At 39.6% G+C, this 23,000-nt stretch overlaps 1 protein-coding gene across 1 annotated transcript in view; it reads left to right on the plus strand.

Annotated features, from left to right (window-relative positions):
- The window catches only part of LOC112442305 (hydrocephalus-inducing protein homolog), a 316,573-nt gene that overhangs the window by 224,568 nt on the left and 69,005 nt on the right, over positions 1 to 23,000 (plus strand). Inside the window, exon 10 of the mRNA XM_024979012.2 lies at positions 8,878 to 8,977. Within this exon, the coding sequence (XP_024834780.1) occupies positions 8,878 to 8,977 (100 nt within the window). The remainder of the gene's footprint in view (positions 1 to 8,877; positions 8,978 to 23,000) is intronic.

The raw sequence follows: 23,000 nt of genomic DNA on the forward strand, positions 1-23,000 counted from the left end.
AAATTCTTTAAATTTTTCTTAAATACGATAAGATAGCGGAAACCATTCTACCAAAAGAATATTTCCATTTTGGTAGAACCTTATGAAATCCATGACACGTTATAGCTGCTCTTGAAGTCATTATTCGGTAACCTTGTTCTGAATCGGCTGTACCCTGACCCAACCGGGACAGCTTGGTGAAAATCTTCCAGGGCACTTCTCAAGAGCTGCCCCGTGCTAACGTTGACTGTGTCATTCATAGGGACCTCCTGCCAGTCACCTTCCAGAGCCCCTGAACGTTTGGGGATGCAGCATGTCCTACTGTGTCCATTGGACGAACACCAGGTCCCACTGGCTTCTGTTAAGCCTGATTGTTGGGTGTGGTGTTTTAAAACTTCTCCTGACAGTTTTTAAAAGCAGAGGCCTCACGTTTTGTTATCATTGCAGCAGGGTTCAGGAAATTAAAGAAAAAAGTACTACAGAATCCCAGCTCTGCCACTTAACTGTTGGTGCAGCCTTGCATGAGATACTTAACTTCTCCTTGCCTTGGTTTTCACGTGTTTAAAATGGGGATAATACTCCTTCACAAGGTTGTAAAGATTGAACTAGATAGTGTACATCAGCACTTAACACAGTACTGGGAACATGAGCTCTCACTTAATAGAAAATAGAACGGTTTGAAGTTAAATACAATTCAGTCTTATGTTGTGTCTAATCTCTTGCCAGATTAGAGAGTATGATTGGAAAGTGTAACATTTGAGTGGGCAAACATTTGGATTATTCTTCTAAATGTAAGTTGGGAATTAAAATGCAGCTATTTTATGATACATATAGGCAGAGTCATACTGTAAACTACTTTCCAGATAAAACAATGTATCCATGTATGTAAGCTCAATTGCTCAGTGATGTCTAACTCTTTGTGACCCCTATGCACTACAGTCCACCAGGCTCGTCTGTCCATGGGATTTTCCAGGGAGGAATACTGGAGTGAATTACAGCCCATTCTTCTTGTACTTTGGGCTTTGATTTTCAAAATTTTTCAAGAAATAATTCTTCATTGGAAAGAAGGAAGGAAGGAGATGGGTAATAGATAGGAGGGGAAAAGGTGATTTTAAAGTATTTTATTTTTATCTAAAGATTTTCAATAGAGAATTTTTAAGTCAGTTCAGTCACTCAGTCATGTCCAACTCTTTGTGAACCCATGGACTGCAGCACACCAGGCTTTCCTGTCCCTCACCAACTCCCAGAGTTTGAGCATCAAGTAGGTAATGTCATCCAATCATCTCATCCTCTGTTATCCCCTTCTCCTCCTGCCATCAGTATTGCCCAGCATCAGGGTCTTTTCCAATGAGTCGGTTCTTGGCATCATATGACCAAAGTGTTGCAGCTTTAGCATCAGTCCTTCCAATGAGTATTCAGCACTGATTTCCTTTAGGATTGACTAGTTTGATCTCCTTGTTCCAAGGAGTCTCCAAGGGACTCTCAAGAGTCTTCTCCAACACCACAGTTCAAAAGCATCAATTCTTTGGCACTCAACTTTCTTTATTGTCCAGCTCTCACATCCATACATGACTACTGGAAAAAGCATAGCTTTGACTAGACGGACCTTTGTTGGCAGAGTAATATCTCTGTTTTTCAATATGCTGTCTAGGTTGGTTATAGCTTTTTTTCTTTTTTTTCTTTTTTTACTTTACAATATTTTATTGGTTTTGCCATACATCAACATGCATCCACCATGGGTGTACACGTGTTCCCCATCCTGAACCCCCCTCCCACCTCTCTCCCCATACCATCCCTCTGGGTCATCCCAGTGCACCAGCCCCAAGCTTCCTGTATCCTGCATCGAACCTTTTCTTCCAAGGACCAAGTGTCTTTTAATTTCATGGCTGCAGTCACTATCTGCAGTGATTTTGGAGCCCAAGAAAATAAAGTCTGTCATGGTTTCAATTGTTTCCCCATCTATTTGCCATGAAGTGATAGGACCAGATGCCATGATCTTAGTTTAATAATGTTGAGTTTTAAGCCAACTTTTTCACTCTCCTCTTTCACTTTCATCAAGAAGCTTTTTAGTTCCTCTTTGCTTTCTGCCATAAGGGTGGTGTCATCTGCATATCTGAGGTTATTGATATTTCTCCTGGCCATCTTGATTCCAACTTGTGTTTCATCCAGTCTGGGATTTTGCGTGATATACTCTGCATATAAATTAAATAAGCAGGGTGACAATATACAGCCTTGATGTACTCCTTTCCCAATTTGGAAGCAATCTGCTGTTCCATGTCTGGTTCTAACTGTTGTTTCTTGACCTACATACAGATTTCTCAGGAGGCAGGTAAAGTGTTCTGGTATTCCCATCTCTTGAAGAATTTTCCAGTTTGTTGTGATCCACACAGTCAAAGGCTTTGGCATAGTCAATAAAGCAGAATTAGATGTTTTTTCTGGAACTCTCTTGCTTTTTCAATAATCCAACGGATGTTGGCAATATGATCTGTTTTCTCTGCCCTTTCTAAATCCAGCTTGAACATCTGGAAATTCTCACTTCACATACTGTTGAAGCCTAGCTTAGAGAATTTTGAGCATTACTCTGCTAGTGTGTGAGATGAGTGCAATTGTGCAGTATTTTGAACATTCTTTGGCATTGCCTTTCTTTGGGATTGGAATGAAAACTGACCTTTTCCAGTCCTGTGGCCACTGCTGAGTGTTCCAAATTTGCTGGCATCTTGAGTGCAGCATCATGTTTTAGGATTTGAAATAGCTCAGCTGGAGTTCCACCACCTCCACTAGCTTTGTTCATAGTAATGCTTCCTAAGGCCCACTTGACTTCACGTTCCAGGATATCTGGCTCTAGGTGAGGGATCACACCATTCTGGTTATCTGGGTCATGAAGATCTTTTTTGTATAGTTCTTCTGTGTATTCTTGTCACTCGTCTTAATATCTTCTGCTTCTGTTAGGTCTATACCATTTCTGTCCTTTATTGTACCCATCTAAGAGGAGAGTGAAAAAGCTGGCTTAAAACTCAACATTCAGATAACTAAGATCATAGCATCCAGTCCCATCACTTCATGCAAATAGATGGGGAAACAATGGAAACAGTGACAGACTTTATTTTCTTGGGCTCCAAAATCACTGCAGTTGGTGACTGCAGCCATGAAATTAAAAGACACTTGCTTCTTGGAAGAAAAGCTTATGACTAACCTAGACAGCATATTGAAAAGCAGAGACATTACTTTGCCGACAAAGGTCTGTCTAGTCAAAGCTATGGTTTTTCTAGTAGTCACGTATGGATGTGAGAGGTGGGCCATAACGAAAGCAGAGCACTGAAGAATTGATGCTTTTGAATTGTGGTGTTGGAGAAGACTCTTGAGAGTCCCTTGGACTGCAAGGAAATTCAACCAATCCATCCTAAAGGAAAGCAGTCCCGAATATTCACTGGAAGGACTGATGTTGAAGCTGCAATACTTTGACCACCTGATGCCAAGAACTGACTCATTGGAAAAGACTGGGATGCTGGGCAATATTGAAGGCAGGAGGAGAAGGGGACGACAGAGGATGAGATGGTTGGCAGCACCAAATCGATGAACATGAGTTCGAGCAGACTCTGGGAGTTGGTGATGGACAGGGAAGGCTGGCATGCTGCAGTCCATGGGGTTGCAAAGAGTCGGACTCGACTGAGTGAACTGAACTGAACTGAACTTGCATGAAATATTCCCTTGGTATCTCTAATTTTCTTGAAGAGATCTCTAGTCTTTCCCATTCTATTGTTTTCCTCTTTTTCTTTTCAATGATCACTATGAAGGCTTTCTTATCTTTCCTTTCATTCTTTGGAACTCTGCATTCAGATGGTATATCTTTCCTTTTCTCCTTTGTCTTTGGCTTCTGTTCTTTTCTTAGCTATTTGTAAGGCCTCCTCAGACCACCATTTTGCCTTTTTGCATTTCTTTTTCTTGGGGTAGTCTTGTTCCTTGTCTTCTGTACAATGTCATGAACCTCGGTTCATAGTTCTTCAGGCACTGTGTCTACAAGATCTAATCCATTGAATCTATTTGTCACTTCCACTGTATAACTGTAAGGGATTTGATTTAGGTCATACCTGAATGGTCTAATGGTTTTCCCTACTTTCTTCAATTTAAGTCTGAATTTTGCAATAAGGAGCTCATGATCTGAGCCATAGTCAGCTCCCAGTCTTGTTTTTGCTGGCTGTATAGAGCTTCTCCCTCTTCAGCTGCAAAGAATATAATCAATCTGATTTTGAAATTGACCATCTGTTGATGTCCATGTATAGTGTCATCTCTTGTGTTGTTGGAAGAGGGTGTTTTCTGTGACCAACGCATTCTCTTGGCAAAACTCTGTTAGTCTTTTCCCTGCTTCATTTTGTACTCCAAGGCCTAATTTGCCTGTACTTCCAGGTATCTCTTGACTTCCTACTTTTGCATTCCAGTCCCCTATGATGAAAAGGACATCTTTTTTTGGTGTAAGTTCTAGAAGGTCTTGTAGGTCATCATAGAGACATTGTAGAGAATTTTTAAAGGTCCTATTTAATCATTGCCAATATCATTTTTTAAGGAGATCATTTTAATGTGATTCCCTTCTCATGATCGTATTGATTGCTTATCACGAACCAGTGGCTTTATGTTCATAAATAGCTTTCAAAACGTCTCTAAACTGTCCCTGTCAAGACACTTGGTTGTTCTTGTCCCAGAAGTTCCATTTCCAGAAATATTTAATATTTGGGCCAAAAACACAAACATAGCAAATTAACTTTAAACTTGAAAATTCAAAGTTGATTTCTTCTAGCAGGTCACTTATAAGTGAAATGTAGTGGTGGTTCTGAGGGGAAAACAAAAGATTAAGACCAAGAAGGAAGATCATTACAGTAAAACTGAAGGCCATTTTACCAATTATTTTCAACAAACAAGATAATGGGCATCTGCAGATTATGTTCTACATTCTCAGTCTCTCATTTGGAGCAGGAAAATGGACAACGATGGGAAAGGAGTTGTTTGTGGAAGGCAAAGGAGAACAGCAGGGGGTTCTGGGTGATGAGGCTAGTTTCACAGGCCTGGGAGGAAACGATACTGATGTCAGAGCCAGCAGGGAACATTCTGAATGTTTTGGCTCTCAGAAAGAAACTTTAGAACTGAGCAATAAAGAAAGAAAAATTCTTTTTCAGAGACGACATAAATGGCATGGTAGTTAACTTCAGAAATGTCTGAAAAGTAATATGAAATATATCAAAGATACATAAGTAAAAATGGGATCATCTTAGGCTGATGACCTGTTTCTGGTATTTGCACTCTCTGATTTGGTAGGAAATGCTGTAGTGAGTTTTTGCTGTTAAAAAAATTAAGTTCTTTAACTTTTATTTTAATTCCAGCTAAAAAATAAAAGTGTCCTTCTACATGTTCCTAACTCCTTGATATGACCTTTTGTGAGAAGCATCCCTCGGTGACAGAAAACTGAATGACTATACTTCTGTTTTTACAGATACACTCAGCACTCTTAATGCACGTAGGCTGCTACAAGCCCAGGAGAGGGTTTAGAATAGGATTTGTCCTTGAATTATCTCCTGGGGCTCAGTAAAAGCTGTAAATTACTAGCAGATGTTGTAGACACAATAAAACCACTGCAGCCTAGGATAAGAAAGCAAGGTACCCACAGTCGCATTCGCCCAGTCTGAACACCCGGTGGGCTCAGACTCTCTTGTACTGGTCTTCCCTTGCCATGCAGAAGGCTTTCTAAGCCTCCAAGCCATCCATATCAGACAGTCTGCTCCTGGGGCACATCCAGATGTTACTGCTCCTTCCTCTGGGAGATTCTGATAGCCTCTCTGGAGCATGTCTGTCCTACCTTTTCCCAACTTCCCAATTGGAGGAAGGCATGGCAGCCCACACCAGTATTCTTGCCTGGAGAATCCCCATGGGCAGAGAAGCCTGGCAGACTATAGTCCATGGGGTTGCAAAGAGTCAGACACGACTGAATGAGTAAGCACAGTCTGATAATCAGACTTCTTTGAAGATGGGGTGTGCAAAAGTGCCTCTGGGATAATACTTAAGTGTATTCCCTTCTTGTGTACACATGGGCCCTGGATTTTCTTGCTTGAATAATGTTTTTCAAAGTGTTTTTTAAAATTTTTTAAAAATTTTATTTTATTTAACTTTACAATATTGTATTGGTTTTGCCATATATCAAAATGAGTCTGCCACAGGTATACATATGTTCCCCATCCTGAACCCTCCTCCCTCCTCCCTCCCCATACCCTCCCTCTGGGTCACCCCAGTGCACCAGCCCCAAGCATCCAGTATCGTGCATGGAACCTGGACTGGCGACTCGTTTCATATATGATATTATACTTATTTCAATGCCATTCTCCCAAATTATCCCACCCTCTCCCTCTCCCACAGAGTCCAAAAGACTGTTCTATACATCAGTGTCTCTTTTGCTGTCTCGTAAACAGGGTTATTGTTACCATCTTTCTAAATTCCATATATATGCGTTACTATACTGTATTGGTGTTTTTCTTTTTGGCTTACTTCACTCTGTATAATAGGCTCCAGTTTGATCCACCTCATTAGAACTGATTCAAATGTATTCTTTTTAATGGCTGAGTAATACTCCATTGTGTATATGTATCACAGCTTTCTTATCCATTCATCTGCTGATGGACATCTAGGTTGCTTCCATGTCCTGGCTATTATAAACAGTGCTGCGATGAACATTGGGGTACACGTGTCTCTTTCAATTCTGGTTTCCTCAGTGTGTATGCCCAGCAGTGGGAACCATAACACTTGAATTTATCCACAGGTACTGAGCTTATCTGTCTTCCAGCATATCCTTTTTGGGGCATTTCCTACCATTTTGGTGAGGCTTTTCCAGTAGAGATTTTCTAGGGATCCACAATGGCCTCTGTGGTCAAGCAGTTTGAATGGGAACAGGTTAGCTGTATCCATTCTACACTTCCAAACAAAGCAGAGCCTGATCCCTCCAGGGGAATACATTTGTCTTGTGGGTTAGGAGTAAGCCCAGGTCTTCAACCGTTCTAAGATGGACTACCCACTGATATACCACTGAATGGATGAACCACCTTTTCTGCTTGGCCTCTCTGCTCGTTCTAGCCACAAACGTACACAGCACTCCATATCACCAGAATCCCCACAAATCAAAATGGGCGAGGTATTCACTATTTATCAGAAGAGAGCAGATACCAGATACAAGTTTGGAAAAGGGCTACAGTGAGATGCCCAAATAAGTGAAAGTGCTTAGGACTTCCCTATTCCCTGCATGATCTCAAAAGTCCCTGTCAGATCTAAAACTGTATGACTTTTGGGTTCCAGTTGAGGAGAGGGTGGCAGAAATAGGTTGCAAAGATGAATAGGCAACTGCCAATAACTACACACTGTGCAAACTGAATGGATACAACCAATTCAATAAATATATTGAACACTTACTCTGAGCCACCTCTGGTTTAGGTGCTGGAGATAGGCTAGCACCCACCCTCACAGAGCCTTCATCCTAGTGGGCTGAAGGGATGTGAGAGCTCCCAGGACCCACATGACCCCCACAGCCCTCACTGCTCCTTCTTGGAGTCTCTGTGCCCTTTATTCTCCTGAAGCAGGGGCATACAACCTGAGAAGCACACTCACCAGACAGTTACCTTCATAAGCAAACCCAAATTGACTCTACTTTTCTCTTCCTTGCCCTCTTGTTTGATATCTGCATTTTAAACCCCTTTCGTGTCTGCTTAATTCTTTATTCCAGCACTGTGTTCATGTCAAGTCAGAATGGAAATAGAACATGCATGATGGATTGTCTGAAACTGGATCCTGATTATTTATCGTCACCGTCCTTAGTTTTTTATTTAGTTGGTAGGAGTGTTTATACATTTTTGGATGTGCTTATCACTGATACTCTACTTGGCCTTATTTACAGAAACCTTAGAAAAAAACACATTTTCTTCCCTAATTTTTCTGATATTTTCATCTTAGTCATTCCAAGTGGCAAAAGAATAACATCAATCATAGCAAGCCATTATTTGCTGAGCTCTTACTGTGTACTAAATGTGGGTCAAAAGCATTTGACCTCATGATCCCTCATCATGGAAACCCTTTGAGGCAGGTGATATAACATGTCCTTTTACAGCCCTGAGAGGTTACATGGTTAGTAGAAAATGTTTTTCAAAAGGGTATCTCAAGGGGATTCTGATATTGTCATATGTTGCATTACAGTTTCAAACCTCAGTTTTCTTATTACAACTTTTGAGTAGTTTGAGCTAAAATGAGAAATAATATCACACAGGATCAGAACCAGAGTTCAAATTGGCCATCATTCTGCCTCAGACCATGGGTATTTTCACAAAATAAGAGTATTTCCTTACGCTGTCACTCAAAGGCTCAGAACGTGGCTTCTCCGTCAAGTGAATTAGATCACTTCTTTGCGTGTGAAAAGCAGTATCTGGATCTTATGTAGCTAAAGCACAGATAGCAGTTATCACATATATTTTAAGATATTTGTGTACATTTTTATCATCCCTCTAAGAGATGAGCTCCATGCAATCTTAGACCTTGCCTTTCTTAATCTCTGAAGCCCAATGCTGTACACGCATTGGCGTACAATGAATGTTAGTTGAATCTACAAACTTTAGAAAATGCCCTAAGTACTCTAGCTTCCTTTAGTAAGTAATTATAAATCCATTTACTCGCTGAAATGATCTTTGAAGCTTTTTTCCAGCTTGTATCACCTCTTGACAAGTAATAGAAATTTCCTATCTATTGGGTAAAGTTGTGCTTTCTTTTATTTTTTGTCAAAATATTTCCTTCAAATTTCCTAGAGTTATAATAACAGCATTTAAAAGCAGTGTCTTCCCTTCATCATATTGTTTTTTAATGATTCTTTCATGTTTTTAGGAAGGCGATGTCTGGCCCAATTCATCAGCTGAAATCACTGTGTACTTTAATCCCCGGGAAGCCAAGCTCTACCAGCAGACCATCTACTGTGACATTTCAGGTAAAGACTTCTTTCATGTGGTAAATTCAGGTTACCAAGGGCCCAGCGCATAAAGTGGTAAAGTGCTGTGTATGTGAGAATATTGGGGTTTATGTGCAGTACATGATATCAGGAGGAGAATAATAGAGGCAAGTTATACACTTCATACTTCTTTCTAGAACAGATCAAACTTTGAAGTACCTTATAATTGTGGTGTGCTGGGTGGGGATGGAAAACCATGGATCTAGGTTACCCCTTGATTTTGAGAGCAGTAAGAATATTAGTTGGAATTCTCTTGCTTTTTCTATTATCCAAGCAAGAGAATTCCAACTAATATTCTTATTGCTCTATAAATCAAAGAATAATTTGGATCATAGAAAAAGCAAGAGAATTCCAGAAAAACATCTACTTCTGCTTCACTATGCTAAAGCCTTTGATTGTGTGGATCACAACAAATTGGAAAATTCTTTAAGAGATGGGAATACCAGAACACCTTACCTACCTCCTGAGAAATCTGTATGGAGGTCAAGAAGCAACAGTTAGAACCGGACATGGAACAGTGGATTGGTCCAAATTGGGAAAGGAGTACATCAAGGATATATATCGTCACCTTGCTTATTTAACTTATATGCAGAGTACATCATGAGAAACGCTGGGCTGGATGAAGCACAAGCTGGAATCAAGATTGCCGAGAGAAGTATTAATAACCTCAGATATGCAGATGACACCACCCTTATGGCAGAAAGCAAAGAGGAACTAAAAAGCCTCTTGATGAAAGTGAAAGAGGAGAGTGGAAAAAGTTGGCTTAATACTCAACTTTCAGAAAACTAAGATCATGGCATCTGGTCCCATCACTTCATGGCAAATAGATGGGGAAACAGTGAAAACAGTGAGAGACTTTATTTTCTTGGGCTCCAAAATCACTGCAGATGGTGACTGCAGCCATGAAATTAAAAGATGCTTCCTCGCTGGAAGAAAAGCTATAACCAACCTGGACAGTATATTAAAAAGCAGAGACATTTCTTTGCCAACAAAGGTCTGTCTAGTCAAGGCTATGGTTTTTCCAGTAGTCATGTATGGATGTGAGAGTTGGATCATAATGAAAGCTGAGCACTGAAGAACTGATGGTTTTGAAATGTGGTGTTGAAGGAGACTCTTGAGAATCCCTCAGACTGCAAGGAGAGCGAACCAGTCAACCCTAAAGGAAATCTGTCCTGAATATTCATTGTAAGGACTGATGCTGAGATGGAAGCTCCAATACTTTGGCCACCTAATGCAAAGAACTGACTCATTTAAAAAGACCCTGATGCTGGGAAAGATTGAGGACAGGAAGAGAAGGGGATGACAGAGGGTGAGATGGTTGGATGGTATCACCAACTTGTTGAACCTGAGTTTGAGCAAGCTCCGGAAGTTGGTGATGGATAGGGAAGCCTGTCTCTGGGGTCGCAAAGAGTTGGACATGACTGAGTGAACTGAACTGAAGAATATTAGTAGTAACAGTAGTATTTGCTCAATAGTAATAGTATTAGTTGCTCAATCATATCTGACTCTTTGTGACCCCATGAACTGTAGCCCTCCAGGCTCCTCGTGTATGGGATTCTCCAGGCAAGAATGCTGGGGTGGATTGCCACATCCTTCTCCAGAGGATCTGCTTGACCCAGGGATTGAATTCTGGTCTCCTGCATTGCAGGCAGATTCTTTACTATCTGAGCTACAAGGAAGTCCCAGAGTAAGAATATTACTTGACACAAATTCTCACAATGTTATGTTTTATTCTTTTTATAGTATTTGGATAGTTAATTTTTTCCTTTTTAAGTTTTTATCAGAATAATTCATGCCAAGTGAGATGGGAAGGTAGCCTGGCAGTGGCCAGAGCCACAAAGAAGGTGTACTGGTAGGGTGGCAACCTGATGGCTTCAGGAGATTGGATACATATAGAGGAATTAAGCAAAAAAGTAAGTATATTGAGGATAACAAGAGCTAGTAATTTTCACTCAGAGAAGGGAAATAGAGATATGGGAAGGAGGAAGCCTAAGATGAGCCCTTTGTTATTGGAATGGAATGGTAGATGTCATCTTAGTTAATACCAGCAGTAGTAGAGCAAATCAACCTCATATAGCACCTGCTAGGATGCAGTGGAAACACAGCGTCTCTTCAATGATATTAAATGCTTACTTGGGTCTAGTCACAAGGAAGCCTCAGACTAACCCAAGTTGGAGGACAAAACATGATGACATCTGGGTGCAACATGTGAGCCTGGATTGGATCCTTTGCTACAAAGGAGATTATTGAGAGCAAAGGAATATATAGAAGTTCTTTGTACTACTAAGGAGAGTTTTATGTATTTTTAAAATGTTTCAGAATTTTAAAAAAAGCTGATATCAATAAATAAGTAAAAATACATATAGTAAGATTATAAAGCTAAATAATAGCCTTATTTCTTCAGTACTGCTTTCCAAGAAGTACTTTTAGCTGTTTCTTGCTTATATGGTTATTTGTTGATTTATCAACTTCATGTACTACTTTTGAGTCTTCAATATAAAAAATGAGGATTTAGTTCACTTTTATCTTCTCTACCCTTTCCTGGACTTAATAGATTATAATTTACATGCAGTAAAATTCACTCTTTTTTGTATATACAGTTCTGTGAACTTTGGCAGACATAAACAGTAATGTAGCCACCACCAAAAGCAAGTGTAGAATATCTCCACCACCCAGTAAAATTTCCTCATGCCCCTCTTTGCAGACAGTTCTCTCCCCAACCTTAATCCCTGGCAACCCAATTATTTTTATTATATTTATTTTATTTTATGAGGTTGACTTATGGTCTTAAATAGCCTTTACTTATATTTAAAACTATACGTTTGTGTCCGTCAGCTCTACAATATCCTTGGGTGAGTTGTCTGCCCACTATAGTTCTCCCTCTTCTGTGAGTTGTTCTACTTGTGTGTTGTCATGGTTGATAACCACATTCAAGCCTTCTGTTTTGTCTACATAAATTGTATGCACTGGAGGGCCAAACTGTATTCGGGGATTACATTTTATCCTCTATTGGTTGAGTGTTCTGACCTTAAGTCGCTCGAAGAATGTCCCTAAGGTCTGAATCTTGTAGATTCTCTTTCTTGACTGGCCACCACCTTCCCACAACTATACCTCATTTTAACTCACCTCATAATTGACCTGACTCTTCCATACAGTTTTTGGTATTTTTCCCCCTGTGGTTTCTAATTCCTCATTTTTAAAATTTGTATCTAAATTTAGGGTTCATGCTCTTCTTCTCCTTGAAGATATTTCCTCAGAGCCTATCAGCTTTCTATTCTAATTTAGATCATTTACTTCCTGCACAGTTTATATCCAGTTTTTTTTTTTAATTTCCATGTGCATTCCATTATATCTTTTGACTCTCATTTTACTCAAGTAATTTCCTCAGAAGGTGAATCTAGATGGGAAACTTTGATCCTTGCATGCAAGAAAATGTCTTATTGTCCCTCCATACCCACTTGATGGGCTTTTCAGGTTGCACTACAGATAAAGAACCTGTCTGCCAGTGCAAGAGACTTAAGAAACATGGGTTCAATCCCTGGGTCAGGAAGATCCCCTGGAGGAGGGCAGCAAACCACTGGCTTGATATTTCTCTCTCATATTTTCTAGGGTTTTCTTTTTGTATTTGGGATCTGAAATGTTGTGAAGGTATGTCCAAGAGTGAGTTTTTCTAGTTCACTCTCCTCAGCTTTCTATGGGCCAAGAATGACTACTCGTATGTTACTTCAGCTCTGGGAATTTTTTTTTTTTTTAACATACTTTCCTCCATCTTTCATTTTATTCTTTTGGAAATTTTAATGTTCCAAAGTTAAACATACAGAATTTATCATCTTTTGTCAAAGAACAAGATTTCAATCCTCAAACATGAATAGTAAATGATATTAAACACAATTTAAAGCTATTAAATAAGGATGCCTAGAGAAATACATTTCTGACATTTATTAGTCAGAAAAATCCAGGTAGCTTGTATCTTGCATTCATAGGACTCCTTCCAGTGTTTTGTGGTCTGTGATTGTCTATTTGTATATAAGAATAAGAAAATGGGCTTAATTTTCCGAATAGCTTGTGCTACTTACCTCTTTGTCGGTCTCCCAGGAATATGGCTGTGGTGGTTATTTTAAACTTGGAGGGAGAGTAACAAGAGTGCACAATCATTAGTATCCCCAAGTGCAGAAACCCCACTAATCTGTTACAACCAGCATGTTTCCAGTCCTTATCTATATAGTCACTCTTCTCTTTGTATACAGGGGTCAGGCAGCTTAGAATGGGCTGCCCAACCCAAGACTGGGCCATTTTCCACCTACCCTAGGTGTCCCTTCCTGATGATACTCCCCTCACCTCCCCTGGATGTAGCCATCACCTTGACTTTTAAGATAGTCATTTTCTTATTTTCGTGTATTACCACCTGTGTATTCATTCCTAAGCAAAACAGTATGGTTTTACCCGTTTTAAAAAATTTTGTGTCTTATGCTGTTAGTACTTGAAAGATAAAGCCACTCAGTAAATACTGATTAAATGAATGAGCGGATAAGTGAAAAAAAAAAATGAATGAATGAGTGAATGAATCCTAGTTTGATCCGGTCTCTCCCTTGCGCATGGATGCGGGATTCTCAAGATGGCAGTAGGATGAATGTAGAACGCACTACAGATTTCTGGACCGACCCGTTTCCACGCTTCAGATCAGCATCATCGACCCCAGACTTCTTAGTGGGTCTGGAGGAAATGTTGGTACATCAGTGTTCAGACATAGGCTGGAAATGGTCCAGTGGCCCCCACATCACAGGTGCTGGGATCTCCCTCCCATCGATGGCTCCCCTGGGATGTCGTCGTGCTTGGCCTTATTCCGGGGGGCTGGCTGCTCTCCAGGAGGTTCCCAAACATTACATAACTAATTGTATTTATCTATTGTTTTCTTTGCAATTCTGAATTCTGCCACAGAATTCACATCCTGGTTCAAGTGAATGGTGTAATTTTCCATCTGCATGACATTCTTTTTTATTTTGTTAGTGATTTATTTAAAGATATGATTGCCAGGAAAGGGTTTTGTTTGCATAGTAATTCCATATTATCTTCTCTGTAAATTCCATGCAATTCTGTGTGTCTTTTCAAGGGCTGGTGCTGATTCCTTACTATTATCTTCAAAGGGTTGGTGAAACCTCCTGATTTGAGGTCACTAAGAAATACTTCTTAGGCAAATAGAAAAGCTCCTTCCCTTGCTTTAATTTTGTTTTCGTATATGGTTTGAGCACATAAAAGGAGAAACATACAGATATGGTTTTCCTCATACTTTTTTGCAAAAATGACAGCATACTTTACACAGTAGTTCTAACACTACTTTTTAAATGCTTCTTAGAGACTATTCCATAACACTAAGTTTAAAAGGGTCATTCTTTTTCATGGTTGTATAGGAATTCTTTGTATTTATATACCAAATTTTACTTTTAACCTTTTGTCACTGAGAAATAGAACACAGATTTAGAAACGTACATATTGTGTGCTGTGGTAGGCAAACTGATGGCCTCCCCAAGGCGTCCATGTCCCCAGTATCTGTGGGTGTTTTACTTTGCATGGCAAAGGGGAATTAAGGTAGAAAATGGAGTTTAGGTTACTAATGAGCTAACCTTAAGGTATGGAAAATGTCCTGAGTGACTCAATCAATAATAATCACAAGGGTCCTTACATGTTCAAGAGGAAGGCCGAAATATCAGGCTCAGTGTCAGAATGCTGCCTTGTATGAAAGATTATACCAGCCGTTTCTGGCTTTGAAGCTAAAAAGGCCGAAGAATTCAAGCAGCCTCTAGGAAATAGGTAAGGCAAGAAAAGGTGTTTTCTCCTAGACCCTCTAGAGAGGAACACAGCCCTGCCAACACCTTGATCTTAAGCCAGTGAGACCCATTTTGGATTTGGACCTACCGAACTTTTAGGAGAATAAGTTTATGTGTTAAGCCACTAAGTTTGTGGTAGTTTGTTGTAGCAGCATTAGAGAACTAATACACATGCAAGAAGAGTCCATTTCCTTCTCCAATGCATGAAAGTGAAAAGTGAAAGTGAAGTCCCTCAGTCGTGTTGGACTCTTAGCGACCCCATGGACTGCAGCCCACCAGGCTCCTCCGTCCATGGGAGTGTCCAGGCAAGAGTACTGGAGTGGGGTGCCATTGCCTTCTCTGAATTACGGAGCATACATTATGTAATTGCCACCAAGATCAATAATAGAATATCTCAAACCTTCGTTAGGCTCCTGTGTGTTCCTTCCCCGTCACACTCCCTTCACTCCAACTTCCCCCTAGGTAATCATCATTTTCTCCTTCACGATCATTATCTCCTTGCTTTCACTTATAGTTTACATTCCTATGTTCAGTTCAGTTCAGTCGCTCAGTCATGTCCGACTCTTTGCGACCCCATGAATCACAGCACGCCAGGCCTCCCTGTCCATCACCAACTCCTAGACTTCACTCAGACTCACGTCCATCGAGTCAGTGATGCCATCCAGCCATCTCATCCTCTGTCGTCCCTTTCTCCTCCTGCCCCCAATACCTCCCAGCATCAGAATGTTTTCCAATGAGTCAACTTTTTGCATGAGGTGGCCAAAGTACTGGAGTTTCAGCTTTAGCATTATTCCTTCCAAAGAAATCCCAGGGCTGATCTCCTTCAGAATGGACTGGTTGCATCTCCTTGCAGTCCAAGGGACTCTCAAGAGTCTTCTCCAACACCACACTTCAAAAGCATCAATTCTTTGACACTCAGCTTTCTTCACAGTCCAACTCTCACATCCATACACGACCACAGGAAAAACCATAGCCTTGACTAGACGGACCTTTGTTGGCAAAGTAATGTCTCTGCTTTTGAATATGCTATCTAGGTTGGTCATAACTTTCCTTCCAAGGAGTAAGTGTCTTTTAATTTCATGGCTGCAGTCACCATCTGCAGTGATTTTGGAGCCCCAAAAAATAAAGTCTGACACTGTTTCCACTGTTTCCCCATCTATTTCCCATGAAGCGATGGGACCAGATGCCATGGTCTTCATTTTCTGAATGTTGTGTAGCTAAATATTACAATTTAGTATGCCTGCTTTTGGAATGTACATGATTGGAATCAATCTACATGTCTCATCCACGTTGCTGCTTATAGCTCTAGTTGCGTTTCATCTTCATTGTTGTGAAGTATTCCATTATGTGAATATATGTTCAGAGACAGGAAGTGGCAGGGAAGGCCAATGTCACTGGTCTTGAGGGAGGCCTCTTGGAATGCGTGAAATTTAACCTCCATCTCCAACTGCAACTTTTTCTTCATTTGAAAGCTTCTATAACTGGGCACCATGAGTACAAAGATGCACAAAAGCATAGCTTCTGCCCTCAGAAAGATAGAATGGAGTGGGGGGAACCGACGCAGAAACTAATAGTTATATAATGCCATAGAGTGAATGAATGAAAATTATTGAAAAGAATAGCTCTGTCTTGCAGTTTGCATGGAAGGTCCCAGAGAAAGTGACCCTTGAAATATTTGTTAGTCAAGTGGAAAAAAAGGAGGGCCTCGGCATGACAGGAAGGGAAACACTTGTGAAAACAGGGAAACACTATGTAAAAATATGATGAGCATGAAATGACAAAGAATTGTAAGTTCTTACGGTGTGAATCAGACAGAAACCGAGATTGGGAGGGGACAGGCGAGGGCAGGAAATGAAGCTGTAGGCTGGTGTATAGTAGGTGGGAACCAGTTCTCAGAGGCCTGCCCTTGACTGGCCGACTAAGAAGCTCAGACTTCATCCTCAGGGAGCAGGGAATCCCTGAAGGGCTGTAAGTGGGGAATGAGCAGCTTAGACCTGAATATGGCAAATATAACATCATTAAAACCTTTTCAGTTAATCTGATACTGAATTTTTTTCATTTAAAATTTTCAGATTTTCTTAGAAGTGGTTAAACCTGTATATTAGATATTTATAAAAACTTGCTGGTGGTTTGATCTAGGTCTCAAAGCTGATCTTTCATCCATCTTGACTTTCCTGTGGAATGTGAAAATACCTGATTTAAAGATTCAGTTCAGTTCAGTCGCTCAGTCATGTCCGACTCTTTGTGACCCCGTGAATCGCAGCACGCCAGCCCTCCCTGTCCATCACCATCTTCTGGAGTTCACTCAGACTCGCGTCCATCGAGTCAGTGATGCCATCAAGCCATCTCATCCTCTGTCGTCCCCTTCTCCTCCTGCCCCCAATCCCTCCCAGCATCAGAGTCATTTCCAATGAGTCAACTCTTCGCATGAGGTGGCCAAAGATTACCCTTAAAAAAAAAAAAAACCTCGAAGGGAAACCACACATATTTGGTTTGAATACACCATATGAGAACTTCAAAGGAAGTAACACTTCCTGATTTAAACTGTGAAATATATTGCTAGAGAACATGGTTAATGGGTGCTTCAGAGTCCAATTCCGAAAAGCAGCATGGTGGAAGTGACTCCAGATGTACCCACTTCCTTGAAAGGCCCAATTAAGGTGAAACCTCATTGTCCGTTTTCACTCCGTGCATCCCAAGAGAAACATCTGAGTTTTTAGCACAACTTGGGACTTCTGAGGTTTATCCTAATTAAACTAAAGAATGGAGGTTTAGGAAAGAGAAAGTTAAATTACTGAAGTCATTAACGTTTGGGGGTTTTCAGAGTTTTGGTGGCTCAGTGATAAAGAATCCTCCCGCCAATGCAGGAAACATGGGTTTGAACCCTGTGACAGGAAGATCCCCTGGAGAAAGAAATGGCAACTCACTCCAGTTTTCTTTCCTGGAAAATCCCATGGACAGAGGAGCAGGCGGGCTATAGGGCAGGGGGGCGTGAAAGAGTCGGACATGACTGAGTGGCTAACATTCTCACTTTGGCTTTCATGTGAGTGATATGCTATATAGTTGTAAGTTGGCTTTCTCAAAACTCATCGGATTGCACCCTGATGATAATATAAGGTGCATTATTCCTATGAATGCGAAATTATTTTCTTAATCAGCTACTTTAAATTACATTTTCAGCTATCAAATATTTCAAACATAAAGAAAAATACAGAGAATAATATACCAGTATCATCTTTTATACTTACCCAAATTTAAGAAAGCTTGAACAAATAGAAATGCTCATGATTTTGGTCAGGAAAATCAACAGTATAAATAAATCAGTTCTCCCTGTAAATGCAATGTGATCCCAGTGATAATATCAGTAAGGTGTTTTATTTTGTTTTAATTAGGTTCATTCTAAAACTCCTTTAGGGAAGAAATAAATTCCTCATTGCCTAGAAAATTCTACAGGAATAATGTGGGAGGACTAGCTACACTATACATTGAAGCTTATTTAAAACCTATAGTAAATACAATTGTATGGTTCATAAACATGAAGAGAAGGTAACCATCAAATCAATGTTTATTTTTATTTTCATCCTTATTAATCATCATCAGTAATAGCAGCATGTCCCAATCCCCTAAAATCCTATCCTCCCCCAAATCCGTATGTCCCAGTGTCCTATGTGAGCAAAATAAAAACCGTCATTTGCTTAAGTCACTTTGCTCTTTTTATCTTTTGATGCATAACAGACTACCCTCAATTTAGTGGTTTAAAACAACTAGCAATCACTTATTTTGCTCATAGATCTGTGATTTGGGATTCAACAAGGGCAGCACTATTTGCTCCACATGAGGACAACTCGGCAAGCTTCAAAGTAGAGGCTGATAGCATTTTTTAGCTCATCCATATCTGGCACTTGATCCTAGCTGTTGGCAGGGCCCTCACCAGGTTCTGTTTGCTGCAAGCCCTGTTGTGGCCTCTCCATGTGGCTGCTTGCTTCCTTGTGGCGTGAACAGTGGACTCAGTTGTTGAGATGAGAAATCTCCTGCAGTCCAATTGTCATTTCTTTCGGTTATCTGTCTTTTTTTATTAGATTAACATTAAGAATTACTTTATGCTTTGGTGTTCTACAATTTCACCTAAATGGGTTAACCTTTATTTATCCTACTTCAAATTTGGTATGCTTCTTTAATATAAGTACCTTTCATCAATTCTGGAAAATTCTCAGCAGTTATCTCTTCAGTGTTTTCATCTCATTATCTCAGTTTTCTCCTTCTGGAAATTCTTTTGTATATATGTCTTTCCCATGGAATTAAAAAAATCTTTTCACTTCTCCTTTATATATTTTTTTCTTTTTGCCCCCTGCAATGAAAGCACAGAGTTTTAACCACTGGATCATCAGGGAAGTCCCTCCTTTACATTTTTTCCTTGTGTAATACATTCTGGGTTTTCTCTAAGATTTTTCTTCCAGTTGACTCTTCAGCTATTTCTACTCCATTTATTTAGTTTTTATTTCATCAGTTTGGCTTTTCAGTTTTGGAAGTTCTATTTGGTTTTAATACTTTGATTTATCTGCTTCACATGGTTTCTATTTCTTCATCTACATCTTTAAAGATTTTGAGAATGCTGCATGTTAGACTTTTCTATTATCTCAAACTTTTGGAATACTAATTTACATGTTTGTGGTAACCACTGCTTTCCCCCATATTGAACTGATTCTTCAGATGACTTGAAACATAGGCGTTGTTAGCTCATCTTTAGCATGTGCTGTGGAATGAATGTTTGTGTCCCTACCCCCTCACTCCCAAATTCATATTTTGAAACATAGTACTCAGTGTGATGGTAACTGGAGGGTAGTACCTTTGTATGTGATTAGGACATGAGGGCAGACTCTTCATGAATGTGGTTAGTGCTGTTTATAAAAGATACCCCAGAAAGCTCCCTTGTCCCTTCTTCCATGTGAGTGAGAAGATAGCATCTGTGAACCAGGAAGCAAGCTCTCACCATACGCTGAATCTGCCAGTACCTTGATCTTGGACTTCCCAGCCTCCAGCACTGTGAGAAATAAATGTTTGTTGTTTAACCCTCACAGTATTTTATTATAGCAACCTAAACGAACTTAGCACAGCATAAGTACTAGATCATGAATGGTCCTTCAAAACAATTTTTTATTTCTTCAAGACCTTGCAACTTTTATTTTCTCAGCTTCTAATTCTTTCACTTATGTTGCTGTTTGGTTGCCCAGTTGTGTCCAACTCTGCAACCCCATGGCACACCAGGCCTCCCTGTCCCTCTCCATCTCCTGAAGTTTGCCCAAGTCATGTCCATTGCATTGGTGATGCCATCCAGCCATCTCATCCTCTAATGCCCTCTTCTCCTTCTGCACTCAATCTTTCACCTATCAGTTCAGTTCAGTTGGTCAGTCATGTCCAACTCTTTGCGACCCCATGAACTGCAGCACGCCAGGCTTCCCTGTCCATCACCAACTCCCGGGGTTATTCAAACTCATGTCCATCGAGTTGGTGATGCCATCCAATCATCTCATCCTCTGTCATCCCCTTCTCCTCCCACCTTCAATCTTTCCCAGCATCAGGGTCTTTTCAAATGAGTCAGTTCTTCACATCTCGTGGCCGAAGTATTAGAATTTCAGCTTCAGCATCAGTCCTTTCATCTATAATAAAGTGTAGATTTGGATCCTGTATCTATACATGGGCCTTTGAGTTCTAGCGGGGGTGTCTTTCCCTTATTCAGACTGCAGGGTAGAGGACAGACTTCATCACTGTCTCCCTAGCTCTATAGGTAGAATTTTTCTAGTTGCCTTTTTGGAAAGAGGCATCCTTTCCAAGGTCCTGGACTTATGCAAGGATCTAAGTTCAGTTCCTCATTCCCAGATAGGAGCGTAGCCATATGCCCTGTTTCTGTGAGGGTACTTAAACTGAAGCCACTACATCATAAGATTGTATATACTTTACAAATCTCTGAGTTCTTTTTTTAATTTCTGAAAGTGAAAATGAAAATCAATCACTAAGTCATGTCCGACTCTTTGATGACCCCATAAACTAGCCTGCCAGGCTCCTCTGTCTGTGGGATTTCCCAGGCAAGAATACTGGAGTGGGTTACCATTTCCTTTTCCAGGGGATCTTCCTAACCCAGGGATCAAACCCAGGTCTCCTGCTTGGCACATGAATTTTTTATGTCTAGCACCTGATAAATTCTTCTTTTTTTTTTAAGACTTGGATAAATATTAAAGCTACATGTCTGTCACACTTTTAATAAGTTCTTTTTGTATTTAAAGTGAAAGGATGTGCTGAGTCAGCTTACTCTGCCCTGTTGTCAGAAGTTAATGTAGTTAACCGTGTTTATATATTTCTTGAGGTAGCGTTCTTAGAGAATCTTCATTGAATAACTCTGGCTGCTCATTAAAAATGTGGGTTCTTGGGTTTCATCTATGTTTATTACATCGAAATCTGGAGATGGTGCTAGAGAGCATCTGTTTTATTGTGGACTAAAAAATAAGTGTGTAGCAAAGTTGCAGGGAATGATTTATATAGAGAGAAATCAATTGTGTTTCTAGACAGAGAACAATGGGAAATTGAATTTTTAAAAAGGCAATATTACTTACAAAGCATTAATAAATACAAATTACTTAAAGATAAACTTGACAAAAGATGTGGAAAACTATAAAACATTGCTGAGAGAAATTAAAGACAAAACTGAATGAAGAACTGTACCTTGTTAATATAGGTAAATTAAATATAAAGATGTCATTTTTCTCCAAAATTCATTTATAGATTCAATACAATTCAAATTAAGACCCAAGTTGCTTTTTTTTTTTTGATAGAAATTGACAAACTTATTTTCAAATTCATATGGAAATGCAAAGAATTTAGAATTGTACCAAAACAACTTTGGGATAGAAGAATAAAATTGAAAGGCTAAGCTATGATAATCAGGATAGACACTTCCTAGGTGGCTCAGTGGTAAAGAATCCACCTGCCAATGCAGGATGCACAGTAGATGCAAGTTTGATCCCTGGGTTGGGAAGATTCTCTGAAGGAGGAATGGCAACCAGTATTCTTGTCTTTCAAATTCCATGGACTGACCCTCGTGGGTTACAGTCCATGGGGTCGAAAAGAGTTGGACATGCCTAAGTGACTGAGCATACACACAGTCAAGATAATCCAGGATAATATCCCCATCTCAAAATTCCTAATCACATCTTTTGTCATGTACGATAGTATTCACCCTTTTGTGGTATGAGGTAATATTTATAGGTTCCAGGAATTAGGACGTGGTTATCTTCGGGGCCATTATTTGGCTACCACAGATCCTATGTTGCTGCCCAGTTGTTTTAGCTCTTTATACTGTGTAGTCCATCTTTCCTACTGATTCTAGCACCTGCTGTGTCGTAAGTCAAATTTACATATATGTGTGCATTTATTCTGAGTTTTGTATTCTGTCTCCTCAGTTATTTTGCACTTTTTGCCCAATACCACACTGTTAATTACAATGTATTTATAATAGATTTTAGTATATGAAAGGGCAAGTCCTCATATACTAAAATGTCCCCTCACTTTGTGTTTCTTTAGAAATGTCTTGGTTAATATTGGCCCTTTAATTTTTACACTTAAATTTTATAAAGAACCATCAAATTATACCTACTGGCATTTTGTTTAGTAGCACATTAAAATTATAGACTTAGATCAGTTGGAGAAAACTTGACAATTTTATAACATTGAGTCTTCTCTTCAAAACATAACCTAGTTCTCCATTTATTTAGATCTTTCTTAATATCTTTCAGTAAAGTTTAACATTTGTTCCTTGAAGGTCTTAAGTATATTTTATTAGATTTATTCCTAGGTACTTTATATTTTTGTTGCTATTTTAAACAATATCTTGAAAGTTAATTTTTGACTGTTGCCCTCTGTAGAAATGCAGTTGATTTTTGTATATTAATTTGGTAACCATTAATCTTACTGTGTCTTATTAATTTTAAAAAATGTTTATAGATTCTTTAGGATTTTTCAGGTAAGATCATCCTAAAATGTTAGTAATGATGATTTGTTCTTTCTGTTTATACATTTCCCCCCTTTTTCTTGTCTCATTGCATAAGAATGGAGCTCAAGTATCATATTGAACATCTAGTATATCTTAGATGGCAGGTTTTTGAAAGCCCATGGTTACATTTTCT

The sequence above is a fragment of the Bos taurus genome, chromosome 18 (genome assembly GCF_002263795.3).
Source record: "Bos taurus isolate L1 Dominette 01449 registration number 42190680 breed Hereford chromosome 18, ARS-UCD2.0, whole genome shotgun sequence".
NCBI lineage: Eukaryota > Metazoa > Chordata > Mammalia > Artiodactyla > Bovidae > Bos > Bos taurus.